The sequence below is a fragment of the Anguilla rostrata genome, chromosome 7 (assembly GCF_018555375.3).
Source record: "Anguilla rostrata isolate EN2019 chromosome 7, ASM1855537v3, whole genome shotgun sequence".
Taxonomy (NCBI): Eukaryota; Metazoa; Chordata; class Actinopteri; order Anguilliformes; family Anguillidae; genus Anguilla; species Anguilla rostrata.
Genome location: NC_057939.1, coordinates 48,360,621 through 48,378,407, shown reverse-complemented (window position 1 = coordinate 48,378,407; position 17,787 = coordinate 48,360,621). Strand labels below are relative to the sequence as shown.

At 44.6% G+C, this 17,787-nt stretch overlaps 1 protein-coding gene across 4 annotated transcripts in view; it reads right to left on the bottom strand.

The window, feature by feature from the left end:
• Positions 1-17,787, bottom strand: part of foxp2 (forkhead box P2) — a 146,208-nt gene that overhangs the window by 82,347 nt on the left and 46,074 nt on the right. For 3 of the 4 annotated variants that reach the window (XM_064344831.1, XM_064344832.1, XM_064344833.1), the window contains exon 4: positions 1,104-1,284. The exons of the other annotated variant lie outside the window; for it this stretch is intronic. In XM_064344831.1, coding sequence (XP_064200901.1) covers positions 1,104-1,274 — 171 coding nt within the window. In that variant the 5' untranslated portion in view covers positions 1,275-1,284. The remainder of the gene's footprint in view (positions 1-1,103; positions 1,285-17,787) is intronic. 4 annotated transcript variants of the gene reach the window in all.

Below are 17,787 nucleotides of genomic sequence, written 5' to 3'. Positions count from 1 at the left end.
CTCCTCCTCCTCCTCCTCCTCCTGCCCTACAGTGCTGCTCTTTTCACACACGCATGTGGGGCTCCAGAACTGTCACACGCATCCGCACGCTCGCTCTCCCCTCTTTTCCACGTCCCCGTTCTGACCGGATAACAACTCCATCACCCCCCCAAGAAACTGAGGAAAAAAACATCCAAATAACCTCACTTTCACTGCCAACAGTGTGTACACCTGAGAGCCCAGTTTGTATTTTTTGTTTTTTTTAGGGGCGGGGAGTTCCAGAAATGCAGAAATGGGGAACTGATTAATATCCCAGCATCCACAGAAAAATGAATATACAATAACACATTAACAAATAAAAAGACAAATTAAAGAGAGACACTTGTACAATCAAACCTGCAATATACAGGATATGAAAAAAAACCTGTTTGTTTTATTCTCTTCCCTTTCCAAAAGGCTCAGAAGTGAGGAAGATTTACAATTCATTACCATCTTCAATTAGGTGCCTTTTTAATTCTTTCCCGGTCAAAGGTTTGCCTCCCGGTAATGTTTGCAGCGGAAGGTTACGATCAAGTTATGAGGCCCTCTGGTGGCGACTGGAGTATTGCAGCCTCCGAGCACAAAACAAGCAGGCTCCTGTCCCCGTCTCTCTCCCTCTCTCTCTCTCTCTCTCTCTCTCTCTGGCTCACACAGCCGCGGCCGGCAAGAGCCCCCCTCGCACAAACAACCGGCAAACCGCGCAGAAACAGCCGAGCGGGAGAGAGAAAGAGGGAAAAAAAAAGAAAAGAAAACCCTGGTCCCTTCAGAGCCTGTCCGGCACCGCTGCCCTCCTGCCCTGTTCAGTGGAGCCTTTAACAACACAGACCTCCCCGCCTGAGCCAAACAAACAATCACACTAATGAGCCAAACAATAACCACTACAGAGAAGAGAAAAAAGAACTAAATCCGCCTCTTTACGGCACTGACATCCCACCACACTGCTTTTTTAAAAAACACACCGCCCTTCACACGTCCTCCTTCTCATCTTACACATAAATATATATATATAAATATATATTTCAATGCTTTGCGAAGCCCCAGGAATCCTAGTGCGGCTCCCTGGTTCTATGGGAAAAACAACTTACCTGCTGTTGTTGCAGATGCAGCAGCTCGACTGTGCTTACTTCGCTGCTGGTGTCACCACCACTTGATCTTCCATCTCGAGTGCCAGGATCTAATTGGCTGCTAAGACTGCTCATTCCATTTTGACTCATTGAACTGTTGCTTATTGTCTCGGTGGCAGAATCCTGCATCATGACTTAAAACCTAGAAATGATTAAGAGGGACCAATTAATGCTCCTGTTACACCTTTTTTTTTTTTTACACTTTAATTATTTAAGAGAGGCTCCCTTTATACAAATTAAAGCTAAGGGGAATGGGCGTGCAAAGATGCATTATGCATTCATTGAATACATCTAAATAAAAAGCATTGCAAAAGTGCAATGCTCTGATGTGCATTTCCCAGATAAAAATTTAATTGTAGTAAAATTATAATAGGGACGACTCTTACCACTGATAGGAATATAAATATAAAAACAGCTACACATTTTGGCAGTCGACACACAGGGTCTAAAGTCAACAGCAAACAGTTTTATCGATTTACTGTAATTTTTGTTAAATGTTTTCGGGGAAAGATTATGCACGAACACGCACTCACACACATGTACTCACACACACACACGTACTCACACAACACACACACTCTTAACATACCATTATGCTCTGGTATCCCTGGCTAGGTATATGGCCTCTCTTAAAATATTCCCAGTCTTGATAGATTCTTACAGCGGAGCTCAGGCAAAAGGAGTTGTTTAATGATGCAAAGCTAATCATGCTAAATTAAAATTTTGTAAGGGAATTACAAATCATATGGTATCATCTGGTGATAAATGCTCTAATGGGTCGCTCTCCTTTTTCCTATAGCGAGGAATTAAAAAAAAATTGCCTCAGAGGCTTCTAAAGCAAAAAAAAAAAAAAAAAAAAAAAAATTAAAATAAAAACCTTGTGTGTCACACGCCGGCCAGTTTTCCCATCAAACCGCAGATATTCATTTATTTTGTGACATTTAAAACATTTAGCCGTGTCCTTCCAGGGGCATAATTAAGCACGCGCGCGCGCCGCAATCAAACTGCTCAGCGGAAGATGACTTAAACCTCAATTTCAGCGCGGGCAGATATATGAAAGATATAAAATTCATTTTCCTGGCGTGCGCTCGATATGAAAGACCGAAAATAAAAATCTATCAAAAAAAATATCGCTAATGATTGTGCTAAAAACAGCATCAATTATGCATATTATCTCCTCTATAGTAATAAATGTTTTATCATTTTCTCCTGCGTAAATGTGCTGTACTTTCGTGGAGGCAGAGGAGGAACCCTGCTAAGATCAGTTGAAACCCTTGTAATAAATTAAAAAATGTAAAAAATACTCTGACCCCCAACAAATGCTATTTAAAGGTGTGCATATAACAAGGTACTGCAGTAATTGCATATATATATATATATGTGTGTGTGTGTGTGTGTGTGTGTATATATATATATATATGCATATTAGATATTATTATCATTTCATTACAGACATGCTAGGCTTTTGCAGTTTTCTCTATCCCTACTTTTGTCATTCAACCAAGCAAATTCATTACACATTTTTCACACGCACACAAACACACGTACACACACCTCTTACATATGAATAGGTAGAAGTATACGGCCCGTGTAACATTTCCATCTCTTGTGTTGGTAAGATAGAATGAATATTTGAGGGAATAATATACTGCTTTACTGTTGCTCAGTCTGATGCCACAGCGTCCTAAGGGTAAATACATGAATTTTGTCACATACCGTGGATCAGTAATTCATTTCAAGCATTGAATTAGAGCATACTGTACCATGACAGCTTTGGACTGCGAAATAATTGCGATCATCAAATGCTTCACACAACAAAGTGATCCGCGATACATGGGTGGTTTTCAAATCGGCGAAGAACGCCTTTTCTTTCTTTTTTTTTTCCTCTCGAAGTACACTTGTAACAACACGTGGGGGAGGGAGAGAGGAGGGTGTGTGTGTGTGTGGGGGGGGGGGGGGTGGTTTCTCAGACAAGTGGAAATTCCAGATAGAGGCTTCAAGGATGTTCCCAGCAAAAATAAACAGGATACAAGCAAAACAAACACAAGTTTAGTTACACAGACGGTGACAGCTGCCCTGGCTACACTGAATAACCGCCCAACCAGATGTGTTTCTGAACAAATATCTCCTGTTAGGCGCTGCGCTTGTACATTAGCGGCAGAAAAGAGAGAGTACAAAATAGCAAAAGTGACAAGCTCTGATGAATCTCTCCAGGAAAAAAACACAAAGCCAGTGCCGAGAACAGGCAGCAAATAAGTATTCAAATTAGGCATAAATTTTACATGGCCAATGTTTAAAATATTCAGAGAAGAGGGCCTGATTGCCTTTGCTAGTTATATGAAAATTTCTAATAGAGTATTAACAACCGGCGTGCTGAAAACCTGAAGATTTATATAGAAAAGGATGTCTTTTTATTAACAGGTGAACACAATGAATCCTATTTTTTTCCTAATCTACTTAAAACCACAAATTACAACTTGGGGCCATTAAATTTTTTATTTGAAAAAGCCAACGTTTTCAACCTTTACAATTAAACTTATTTGGATGGTAATCGTCCCCATAAAAGGAAAAAAAAAGGAATTGCGTTCTGTAGAGAAAGTTTAACGGGGCTAACACTAACAGGGGAAGGGGCACAGCGAGGATTTCCTTGGACAAAAGATCACCTTTCATTGCTTTTAATGCCAAAAGACACAGTGGTGGCATGACTGTAGCCCCTCAAGACAAAAGAAATCTCACTGTCTGCAGTCTGATACGAACTACGCTTTGGTCAGGAAAAAAAAAGGGATTCACTTATTTTGAGTGAGAGGACAGGACAGCACAGCAATGACCCCCCCCCTTCCCCCCCCCCCGCAGAAATAAATCGCATGTAGAATTTACAGCCCCGCAAATAAAAAGGCTAAACATACACGCTTTGCGCTGAGGAACTGTGACGCTGTCGCCTGCGACGCGTTGCCACGGAGGCGATGCTGCCATTTAACCTTAATGGCACCGGAATCCCGCTTTTAATTAAGCGCCCGGGGGCGGGGCTTCGGATCCGCCTCCGGGAAAGCGTTCGGAGATAAAAACCGCCGCTCTCTTTTTTTAAACGCGGGGCTACCGGTGAAGCGCGGGCGCGGGGCGGAACCCGCGTTTCGCAGTGGTGGCGGCGTCGTTGGCGGGTGTCAGCGCTCCCTGTAAACACACGGGAGAGGGGGCGCGGATGGGGGGGGGGGTCTCCGTTCCGCCTTTAGGACGTCTCTCCTCTTCGCGCGTCTCGGGGCCGAGCGGACCGTCACCCCTGAAAATTTCACGCGGAGATCCCCCCCCCCCCCCACCCCCGCCTTAAATGAGGCCGGCCGGCGGGTTTAGCATGGGTCTAACGATATTTACTCACGGGACGGCGATGTCACCCGAGGTGTGATGGATGAAGGTTCACGCAAGAGCGGGTGAAGCATGAGCCGCCGCCGCGCGTTTGACGCGTATTCAAATTGCCGCATTCCAGCGTCAAACGCAAAAGGCGGGCGTCTCGGGCCCGTCCTCACGCCCGCGATCTCTGACCGAGGTCTGCCCTGACCGCTGATCACACAAACGACGGTGCGGCTGCCCGCTGCTGTCACTGTATGGGGGCGACTGCATTTTAAGTAAACACACGTGTACGAGCGTAAATAAAATTCTGGGGATGTTTAGCTGAAGACAGCGGAAACCTGCTGTGCACATCGACAGGCCGCACTCCTCGAATCAGAGTGAGGACCACCTCCGTAGCTTAAGACGAATTCGGACAGGCCTCGCGTTAAATGACCGCACCTTCTACCTCAGACACGTCGCCCTTCTTCAGAAAACCGAGTCTCCCTTCTTGCAGGCTCGCTTCGGTGTGAGCAGAGGGGGGACCGAGCCGAGTTTGTTTGGAGACGGCGGGACGAGCGGGGACGTCAGGGGACGAGCGGGGACGTCAGGGGACGAGGGTCGCTGGTGGCCTGGGACGACTGGCGTGCATGTGAATACGTCAGGGCCTTCCTTCCCCTCTCCTTTCCCAATCCATCGCCTCTGCGTTCTCCTTCCCCTGCAGTGGCAGCTCTCTGCTCGCGGCACGGGTACGCCGCAGACGCACAGATTTGGGCCTCGATCGTCGGGACGCGAGAGCTACAGGGGAGCGGGCAGCACCGCAGATCTGACAGCGCTCCTCTGCAGGAGGCGAAGCCGCGCTCGTCTCCTTCAGCCACAGCGCTGCTGCTCTACAAACAGGGCCACCGCGCAACTTCAGGCACAGTGCTACTCCTGCACGCGGTGCCACTGTCAGCTACAGCTGCAACACCACTGTCAGCTACAGCTGCAACACCACCGTCAGCTACAGCTGCAACACCGCTCCCGTGCACAGACTGACACTCGTCTCTATGACTGAACCACCCTGTGAACATGGACACTTCTGTGACCTTCACAGACCCACACCGGTCACCTTCAGCTGCAACAGGACAACTCCACAGGCCCTGACACTGCTCTCAGTTGTAAGTCCTGTAGGCCAAGGCCGTGCGGGATGTTTATCCAACAACAACAACAGTTGTCATTTCTTACACAACCATTGCAAATGCTACTTCAGAGAGTAAAGGGGAAAAAAATCTGGATTTATATAAAAATTTAAAAAATCCCAGATAATGTGATCCGCAAACTGTATTAAACTATGAGTTCACAGCAGGCTGAGGTATTTGTAATGCACGTATTGTTTTAAAATTGTAATTACATTTTACAGTCCACTTGGCTCTCCACGTGGATCAGACCTTTCGGTCTGGATGGGGGTAGCGCTGAAATAATCACAGCTTCTGTGCTCCAATGAAATTAATTCATCATTGACACGGGGTACAATGCTTTCAAAATAAAGCAGCACAAGGCCAAGTATGCTGAAATCTTTAATACTTTAGATTGCCTAATAAATCAAAATGGCAGAAAAGAAAGAGTTTTTAAAAAAGAAGAGTGGGGTGTGAATGCACACACACACACACACGCACACACACACACACACACACCGGTCTTTAATCCTGCTGTTAACGTGATACCCAGCTGAGACAGATGAAAAAAAAAAAAAAAAGCAGAGCTCATCTTCATTTTGTACTTGATTTGATTCACTGGCTGTACGGTACAGAAACACAGGAACGGGCTGTTTGTTCAGAGGTGCGATTCGCAGACGCGCTCGCGTGAACCTCGACACGGAGCAGCCGACGTGACGCGCGGCATTATGAAGAGAAGCAGGAATTATTCTTTTAAAAAACGGTCACTTCTAAAGCTCCGCTTCACACAAAAACGCTCCTGGAGATTAAGTAACAGAAGCCAGAGAGACCCGCTGCTCAACGGAACACTTCCTCTTGGCTCTGAACAGAAGCCATAAAGTACATTAATAACTCTTTCATAACCTGTGTATAATAGTAATAGTTTCTTCTGCAGACAGAGGCATTTCAAAGTAATTCGTGTGGAACCGCTTTAGGGAGAAAAATCTTTTTTTTTCTTACAAAATCAAGCAGAAAAAAGGGGATGAATAGCACAATAAATATCCCATGTACTGCTTTCCAGGATTAAGATTAGGGAATTCTGCTATTTACCCCACAATCGAGACAACATTTTTTTTTTTTATAAAAAAAGAAAGAAAAAGGCCATCAATTGTGGATTTGGATTCATAACAAATAATTATTATTTGTGAGACGATATATTCCGTCAATACCTTTTACAAGCTCCAGAAATTCTGTAAAAACATCTTCCCTTCCAGCTTTGGCATGATTAAGGTCTATTCAAATTTAAATGATCTGTGTGTGTGTGTGTGTGTGTGTGTGTGTCATGCACGTCTTATACAGGAATTTTACAGGCACGTGTAAAGAATTTGGCACATTCTTTCCACAATGACTCCTCCCCCAAACAATGACCAAACCTATTGTGCATAATATTAATTAACATTATCCTTGATTTTATTTTTCTAATTTTCCCCAAAAGACACAATCTGAATTGCATCAAACGAACCAACAAAGCCACCAAATTACACAGACATCAAAGAAAACAGTACAGCTGATTTAAAAAAAAAAAAATTAACACCTTTTTTTCTCGATACGATGATTAAAATAATACTATTAAAATGTAAATGATGAAACGCAGAGAGCTAAGGGAACAACTGAAAAGACGTCGCAGGGCAGACAGCTTTTAAAAACCCACCTATCTATCTGTAACCGAGACACACTAAAATAAACATTCGCCAGCCAGGGTCTGTAGCTGGACCAGGAATGAGGACGACAGTAATAATTAAAAGAAAAGGGGGGGGAAAGGGAGAGGTCGCGCAGGGAGGACGGCGTCTGTATTTCCGCACGGCGAGAGTGTGCGGTGTGCAAATACATGTGTGCGTGTGCGCTTGTGGGGGGGGGGGGGGGGCTGAGTCACAACGCCCTTCCCGAGAATCTTTGTTTCGCCGCTGTAGGTGAGTTCTCCTCTTCACTCCCCGGTATAATTAAAATTTCAGACATCAAGTGCTTCCCTTCATTGAGGAATGGATACAATAATGGGCGCGTAGTCAGTGACAAAATTTCGGCGTTGAGAGCCCGGCGCTTTTGTTCCCGTTTTCATTAATTTCTGTAATTTATGCAGCCCACCTAATCTGCAGTAATTGACCTATAAAAAAAGGAGGCGCCATTGTCTGCTCCCATCATTTCGACAAGGAGGCGAGTCTCAGGCAAGGGCTTTCTCAAATCTGTTTTTTTTTTTTTTTCCTTTTTAAAAAAATCCATCATACTCTCTCTCTCTCCCTCACTCTCTCTCTCACCCTCTCATTCCCTCTCTCGCTCTCTACTTCTCTCCACTGCCTCAAATGTATATTTGATTTCGTGATTCATTGTTCTGATGCAATTACATGTTGTGACACTCGCTCTCTTCTTTCTGAGGTCTGGTATATTTGAAATGCTTTTTTTTTTTCCTCCACTTTTTTTGGTTTTTGGAGACGGGGGGGGCGGGGGGGGTGGGGTGGGGTACGACTTCCTGACGCTAACGAGAGGCGCTACAAGTTCTTAGGGAGGGAAGGTGAGAGGACGTATGAAGTTAATGATGGAAGCGCGGACGCGAGCGGCGGCTTGGCGGAGGTGGCGGAGGATCCCTGCCGGAGTAACACAGAGACATAGCTCATCGTGACGGCTCCAGTTATTTCAAGCTGATTAGGGTCATTATGGCGGAGTCCTGATTTATGTCGCCATTCTCTCTCGCCAGTCCTGCATCAATAGATCTTAATGAATTGGTAAATAAGGGTGAAGATTACACTTGACAACACCGAAACATTTCTCATTCATACGAGACAAGATTTATGTAACCAATTAGGGCATAACAGGAGAAATTGGTCAGAAGAAAAATAATCTTTCTAGAAGAAAATTACCCAAGTCTAACCTTCTACAAAATAGATAATGGGCAGGTCTTTAACACTGGCTTAGTCACAGACCAACCATGCAGTTTTTTTTCCCTCCTTATTTTTTAAATTTATTTTAAACTGCATTTATGCAGGAATCACATTTTTCCTTCCTGATTTTAAATTTGCTTAAATTCCAGTACCTCAGAAGGGCAGTCTAATACTGCTGCCCTCTTTTAAGAGACAAAACAAGAGTGTCCCGCATCAAAACCAGGCGCGAGCTAACAGGCCATTTTAAAAAGCTCAAAATGATTTTAAAAGCACGGTGACAAAGGACCACCTTGATGTGGGAGACGTCCAAATTCCAAGAGGGCTGTGAAGCTATGAGACAGAAAGAAGAACAAAAAAAAATATATAATTCCCCCGGATAGCATAACAACTAAAAAAAAAAAATCAATCGCTTCCCTCAGACTTCACTTAATGTTTGATATGACTGTTGAGGAAATCATTAGCATTTTTTAATAGTCTCATATTTCAATTATTTAATTTTCGGGGTTCTGCGGTGCTAGTAATCAGCTTGCGCCCCCTTTTTTTGTCATATAAAACAGATAAAAGTGCTGATCATCAATAGCTGGAGACAGCCCGGAAAAACCCACAGGGCTGGAGGAGAGGAAGGTGTAAAAATTAAAGCGCAGTAATACCGAAGGCGTCTAATTCAACTCGCTTCAAGCGTATGCAAATGAGATTCCGCTGCTCAACGGCATCATTTATGTTGATAATAACGGCATCATCATTACAGGACTTAAATTAAATTACATCATCATTAGCATATCAAAGTGATTGGTTAAACTTTAAAACAAATACCCAATTCTGCTAATGAACGGTGTTAATTTGCTTGTAGACTACAAATAAGGCATCTTGGTAAATATGTGTTTTAGAAAACAATTTCAAAAATTCATCGTTTTTTTTTTCAAAAGGAAACAACAAATAAATAATAAAAAAAATCACAAGTTCAAAACCTGAACACTGCCAAGGGGATTTGTAAGCTGAAATTTAAAATACGTAGCATTTAATTTTAGTGCACTAAAGAACCTATTATATTCCAGACTCTAGAGAACCAAGTAAATTATCAGCTTTCAGAATAGAGTTGGGCCAATTCTCTATATCAACTAATCACAAAGCTCATTATGCACAGGATTGTTGAATTATGAAGAAGCCGCACAGCACATTCCAGAACAAATCCCTATGAAATGTTAATAGTATGCCCACAATAGCTCAACACCACGCTTTACCAGCCCTCATGAATTATGAAGTAAACAAATTATCCGCCCATCTTTGATAAAGATTATTAGTATTTCATCACATTTAATTTTACTGACCTCTTATATTCAAATGGGGGGGGGGGGGGGTATGGGGGGAGGGGGAGGGATGTGCTCTATAAAGTTATGGATCACTGCAAAATCTAAATAACTCCTTCAAATAAAACAGATATCTGCAGCTCATTAATACTTTATTGCTATTAGCTTATAAAAGAAACATAATAGCTCTGCCCCCGTTTTTTTTCTTTTTACAACCACTAGACTGTAAAGTACTCTCAAAACATATTAGTTTCACATCTTGACTTTAATTATCAGCCATTTGCTTATTAGCACTGGTACACACTGCAATGGCCAGCGTTGCAGCATGCTGGGGATCCCCAGTAATTAAGGCAACCTCTAAATATGAAAAAAAGCACACATAAACATGCATGCTCTGCATATGTATCATCGTTACTCTCACCCATCATTTGGAGTAATTAACCACCTAATAAACGCAGTCCTCTCTAGTCCACAACCACATGCACAGCAAACAATCTAACAAGCCAGCCCAGCAGTGGCATTAACAGAAAGCAGAGACGGATTAAAGGATGGAATTTTTTGGGTGCATTACCTGCCGGTGAGGAGTGTCACAGTGGGCAGAGGAACAAGCTGTTGGTGTTTGCGGTGAGAGCTTGCTCGTGTCACAGGGTACAGTGAAGCTTTCTGTGTCACCACTCCAACGGTGTTTATAGTGGCTTGCATCATAAACAAGCTCTTCTCCCCTTGCAGCTTGTTCGTGCATACTTAAATCACCTTGCCCATTAAAAAGACGTCTCTCCTGACAATTATTCTATCATTTTCGGTTGTCATCGGGCAATTACCGCAGCCCCTGGACGGGCCCTATAAAAACTTGGACAGGGAGTCTACCGTCCCCGCCAGACAACGTGAAAAGTGCAGAAAATGGAAATTTATAGCCCCGACAGGGCTGCCTTTTCTCCTGACATAGTAGAAATAATTATACTATCATACCAATCTGATGAAATATAATGCAATTATTTGAAAACACCACTTATCATTTCATTGCCATTTTTTATTGCCTGAAATACATTATAGTTATTCAGTGGTCTGCGATCTGAAAATGACCTTCAAAAATATCTCCGTCTCTCTCTCGCTTTCTCTCCCCGTCTATTTTTTCTCTCTTCCTTTTTAAAAATATTTTAAGCATGCGGACAACCGCGCGCACAGACGACCGGGCTGCTGTGAGGAGCGCGAGAGAGAGCGCGGTGTCTGTCCTCTCGCGGCTGTGTGAGCTCTCGCCCAGACGCCTTTCCCCCCTCCGTTCGCTCAAAATAAACATCTGCTGCTAGGAGCGGCGCTCAGACGCCCGAGTGCGTGCTCCCAACTCCCGCCGCACAAAACTTGCATCCTGACTCACACCGAGGGGATTTACAAACGCACAGCAGGAGCGGCTGCTCTCCACGGAAAATCTGGGGACGTCCACTTATTCTCCCAAAGAAAGGTATTTCTGCTTGTTTTATTCATCTCTAGCATTCTCTCGCTTCCCTTCTCCCTCGTTCACTCAAAAAGGGAGTCTGAATTGCATTAGCGGTAAGACAAGCAGTAGATTCCAGTCTCTGAACAGCACTGATAATACGATTTCCAAGCATATTCATCTAACCGTTTTAAAATAAACAAATAAAACCAGCAGCTGTAACACCACACAACACGTACACAAAAAGAGGCACGCGTGTCTCCTCGCGTGTCTCTGTCCTTAAAAAGAGCGAAAGTAACCTACCTTTAAAACAACCGCAGAGTAAACCCGTCCACAACGTAACAGGCATTTGAAGATATTCTTAAAAGACTTAAAGCATTAACGTGCTTCAGAAAAATATGTCACCGGTAGAAAACAGCATTAGGAAGGATGGAGTAAATAAAATTTAAAAAAAACTCTGAAGCTAGCTAACTGTCAAAGCCATTATTAAGGAACTATTTCTAGCGGTATTTACACAGCGGCGAGTGCACCTCTGCCCGATCACGTCCCAGACTGATGACATTTTGCGCTGGTAATTAAAACAAATCAAGCTGCTCTCTGATTGTTTTGGCACCCAAGGACAATCATACACAGAAATCAGCGTTTAATCGCCGGGGTCTGTCTGTGATGCGACGACGTGCGGGGTGACAGAGGTTCGATTCTGAGCCGACGCGCGTGCAGTAATCTCCCCCCACCCCCCCCACCACCCCCAAAACTAAGTGCTTCAATTTCTCAGGAAAACACCAGTCGCAATCCTTCAGCCCTCTGCAATCTTTCAAGTCTCGGATAAATATGCTTGGTGTTTCCCTTATTAGGGCAAGCTTGTAATAATAAACCGTAGGTCTGCTAACACTCAAAAAAGTATCTGAGTAAGATGAAAATAAATAAATAAACAAATAAATAAATAAACAAACAAACAAATAAATATATAAATAAATAAAGCAGACAAGCATTTCACAACTCATGCATTACACAAAGTAGGGGGAAAAAAGCTGGCTACATATCTTCAATTTACTTCAAACCACTTAATGGCAATTTGCCTTAACAGATGTTAATCAAGCCGCACTCTTTTGAACGTTAGAACCCATCAATTACTAACCTTAATTAGAATCACAGAACTCCGTCTCCTCTGCCAGCATATTCTGAGGGTGACGTATTAAGAGAATTGCCGTACTGTAAACAATGCGCGCTGACAACGAAATGGAACATTTTCTGATAATGGTGTTTGTCAATCCCTTTGTGAACTGTTCTGCCTGCCACGGAGCTTTTGCCTAGCCTAGCCGTTTCACAAAACAGGAATCAACCGGCAGGGAAGAAAGGCAACGGTCTCCCCCAGGAAAAAAAAGAGTACAAAGCCAAGTCTGTACACAGCAGATGCAAAAGAAAGTCCATCTGCTACCACCTCACAAAACCACATGGCTTTGGGTAGATTTAATGCTGTGGCTAGCCTGACTGTGTTTGTGTAGACAGTGTTGGAATAAAATGAGAGAGACCCCTGACCAAAAAATGATAAGCAAAACTCTTTACTTAGCTCCAAACACAAACACACAAACACGCAAATGCTACTGTGTTTGAATATTTCATTTTTACAAGTGCTTTTATTCTGACACATATGTAAACATAAATGCAAACTTTTTTTCAAATTTCTTTTCCAACATATGTGTACTCAAAAGCAGGACACACATGGTGACACACCCTCACATGCACCCCCACCCATAAAAAATTCACACACGCATAAATACAGGCATACACACACACCCATACAGACATATATGTGCACACACATACGTAGAAATGGACGCAGATGCAGACACACACATGCACACACATATAAACAGACACGCGCTTGTGCTGCGCACGCACACACACATACATACACACAGACACACGAGCACACACATTGATAGAAACAGAGACACACATGCTGCGCGCACACACACACACACACACACACACAGAAGTGCTGTATCACAAACGAGAACTTTCCTGTTCTCCAAGTCCCACCCAGGGCAAGCGTGACGGTTTCATTTTGTCAAAGATACCGGCCACCAACTCGGGGTAAGACCACTTGAACTCACAGCTTTGAGCTATGTGCCGGCACGATTAAACAGACTCTGAAACGCCACACGCTATCAGCAGTTCTACCGCGGCGTGCTTTACCAGTGCGATATCGCTGCCGCGCCCGGATGCAAAATCAAAAACTGCGCTCGGATGCTCTTGTTTGTGTGACTTTTGTGCTTTTCTTTTAAAACGTGACAACCCTGCGCCTCGTGCCACGGGCAAACACCAATCAAAAGAGAGGGAAAGAGGCGAGAAGAGAGCTCAGACGCTTCCGCTCCCGGTACTCTGGCTCCTAAAGCACACCTTTTAGTGGAAGTAATTACAGCAATTCTGCATTTCACTTTCGACCTCCGGGGGGCCTCTGGCCTCTCGGCAGACCCCCCTCCCCACGCCTCCCCCCCCACCCCCCACCGCCGCCATTTCCGCAACTCTCGCTCACGCGTTTCTCAAAATACACATTCGAAATGTACATGTCGGTTTAAAAGACATTTAAAAAATTTTAAAAAAAGCTTTCATCTGTTGCAGAACAATTCAAGTGATTGAAACTGATCAAACGATGATGGAGAAATGATCAGATTTAAGCACACTCGGATTAACTCATGACCATGTGACAGGACGGGACCAATCAATAATGTGCTCTCAAAATAAAACACCAGCTCACTCAATCAATATTACTATCATACTTAGCAAAAATTCTAAATGCATCACCAGTAGTATTAATGCATGCATAGTAATGCCTTATTAATTTGTGCATATCATAGCATTTGCAGGCTTGCTTAGAAATAAGCAAAAAAGAAAGAAAGAAAGAAAAGAAAACCTGCATGCAACTGTTGAATTTCTCAGTGCGACTGCGCTTTCCCTAAACCGAACAGGATGGGGAGATTTCACTTCAGAACTGCAGAACTGTGAAAACTTGTTCCATCACCGCGGAAGAAAAAAAAAGAAAGAGGAGCGTCATCGCCAAAGCAGCCAACCCGAGACGGGCTTTCCGTAGCCCTCGAAGCCCGCCGCCGCGCTTCGAACGGCCAGTGACGTCTGCCCGCCACTTCCTTACGCTAATTTCTCTTCCTCTGTTTTCTTCCCTCGTTCCCCTCCTCTCTCTCTCTCTCTCTTTCTGCAGGGCTTTGTACAGCCAAGGTCAATGAGGACAGACAATACCACCAGTGTCTCAGCGGATGAAGAGGGGGAAAAAAAATGGGGTGGATGATGGAGGGGAGGGGTGGGGGTGGGGGTATGGCGGGGGGAGGGGGTGCAGGTTTCTGTCTGCAAGCAATGGTATAATTTCCATAGCAACCCTCTAACTATTAATTTTCAATTAAAGCAGACACAAAGCGAACAGCCCTGGGCCAGCAGACAGCGTAGAGAGTCCCTGTCTTCACACTGGTCTGTCTCTCTCTCTCTCTCTGTTTACTACTGTCTCTCTCGCTCTCCCTCTCTTTCTCTCTCTCTCTCTCTCTCTCTCAGCTTCTACCGTCTCTCTCCCTCTCTCGTTACTACCATCTCTCTTTCTCTCGCTCTCCCTCTCTTCTTACTACTGGCTCTGGCTCTCTCTTCCTTTCCTTACTACTCTCTCTCTATCTCTGCTTACTACTGTCTCTGTCTCCCTCTCTCTCCCTTTCTCCTTACAACTACTGGCTGTGGCTCTCTCTTGCACACTTGTCTTATTATTCTCTCTCTCTCTCTCTCTCTCTCTCTCTCTCTCTCTCTCTGACTCTGCTGTGGGGCTATTACCCCCAGCGTCACCAACTCGCGGGGGGTAATTTGGGAAACATTTTAGAGACGCGGAAACATTTGACAGACACACAAATGTACGGAAACAGAGACAGGTTTTTTTGTTGTTGTTGTTTTTCATTGGACGTGGACGGGCCGCTGAAGGCGGAGCCTGTCGTGTGACCCGGGCGGAAGGGGGGGGGGCTGTAGTTTTTGTGTGTGCACTGACTGGGAGTTTTATTTGTTTCGAGCCACGGCGAAGCCGCCACGGGCGTCAAAGCTGTTCACTTTGTGCGCTGAGTTATCCACTCCACTGCACAGCCCCCCCCCCATCCCCACCCCCCCACCCCCCCCACGCCACCCCCATTTCCCCCTGCAGGTCAGAGAAAAGCAACAACCTCCACCGCGCTGTTAAATTCACTCTCGATAAAAATGAACATCAACACGCGGACATGCTGTGGCCCAAGCCCCCTCTTGGTCTTTCAGTCTCTCAGTTTTTGCGCAATGATTCTACAAAAAACATCCTAGATGTTGAGAGCACATATTAACTGATGCTATAATACACTCCAATACTTGTATTCTCATGACCCTTCATGCACTACACGGGAGCTAAAAAACTCATAAATTTGGCAAAAAATATATCACTGTTCACTTTCCACCAGTGGTGGATTTACAACTGATCTGAAAGTGCACAAGTACACATGCACACACACACACACACACACACACACACACAAATAAACATGCAAACATATGATAAACAACACCTCCACCACTAATCCACTGGCACCTCTGCCCAATTAAACTGCTCACCATCAGATCAACAGAACCAAAAATGGACAATTATAATGCACTGATTAAATAATAAGCTCATAAACATTTTGCGGACCGTACTTGAGCGGTATCCATGGCAACTTTCCTCTGCCATGCTCGGAAATGGGATAATGAAAAATCCTATTAAGTAGCCTGTGATGATGTCCAAATACATTTGCATAGATCTTTTATTGGGTGAAGAAGAAGAAGAAAAAAAACCTAGAAATAGAGGTGGTGCACAGTTTAATAATAGCAACAGCCAGAAAATGATCTTTAATCTTTTATGAATCGCATCTGTGGCACTTACTTCACAAGCCAAACCAGAGCCATGAAAGGGGCCATACATTTCCTAAAAAAATTAATGGACACGCCTTAAAATGGATCAAAATAATTAAGTAGACACTATGAACCCACAAGCTACTGTAGAATCTTGTGTGCTTTACTTCAGAGAGGAATGAGATCTGGAGGTTTTTGTACAGTACTGGGGAACGGGCTGGGGGGGGGCGGGGGGGGGTCAGAGAGGCACATTTTGGCGAATTCTGGCCGGTAGGTTCGCGCGTGAAGTCAGCTCCGCCGGTTTTGGGCCCCGAGCCAAGCAGGACACCCCTGAGTGAGCGCTGGCCTGGCAGGACACCCCTGAGTGAGCGCTGGCCTGGCAGGACACCAGCAGCCCAAACAAACCCGGTGGCAGGGAAGTGCCCCGTCGCTAACGTGTAACGGGACGGGCTCCAGCGGACCCGCGCGGGGGCGTGAAACCCCAAACTCCGTCCCCCTTTCACTCCCCACGTCCTTAAGAGGATTAACTTATCTGGAGATCCTCCTCTTGTACACAACCCGTTCTCCTGCATGCCCGGCGAATGTAGAGTAAAACACCGCCACAGACGGGCTTCTGAAGGACAGTGCCGACAGAGTGGGTGTGGGGGGGTGTGGGGGGAGGCGGTGGGTTAACAGGCCATGACACAAAATGTATTTTATGATGTTGTGATGTCATGTGAGTGCGATGGAGGATGTAAGCGTGTTAAAGGAAGCAGTGGTCTACTCCACGCACAGACAGCCCTCGTAAATGAATAAAATGTCACACGAGGACCGTTCGTGACAAGGCGCGTGTCATGTACGCGCCACATCTCTATGATTGGATATGAATCTCTGTCTCTCTCTCTCTCTCTCTCTCTAAACGTGTGCCACGAGGGTAGGCTAGCCCCACTAGCACGCTGTAATGTGTCTGTGATTGAATGCAAATGCTGACCTGATGAAAGTTACATGAGGAGATGTGCTGGTTCCTTTATTATAAACTGATCTTTTTGTGTGTGTGTGTGTTCCCAGAAGCAGATATAAAAATGGATGGTGCTTTTTAACGTGACTTACAGACACACAATTGCAAATAAATAAATAAACAAAAAATCCCTTGGGCAAATATTAAGCCACTGCTCCTACAATGATAAGAACTGAAGTGCCCCACTGTTAAATGCCATTACATTTCATGACCATGCAAGTAAGAAGAATTGCTGATGCTCTACGACACAGCATTGCATCTTCTGAAAAAGGGCAAAGGGAGGAGAAAACAAGGCTCCTGAAAACAAGTCCAAGCATTCCTAAGGTTTTTTTTGGATATTACCTGATCTCAAGTAGGACAAAACCCTTCAACTGCGCTCTGCATAGGCGACTGGGCAGCATTCTCACCACCTAACACTCATTTAGGATCCACCATGCTGCTAAAGTCCTAACCACTAGAGACAAACCTCTCATAAGTACCACACATCTCTGGTGGAGCTTGGCTCATGGGATTCACTCAGAAACCTGCTCAGTATGGGGTGAATGGTCGTGCTCCAGTCAAGATCGAGAACTAGCGATTATCATTAATAAACTAGGACAGTCTTTAAAAAATGAAAATCC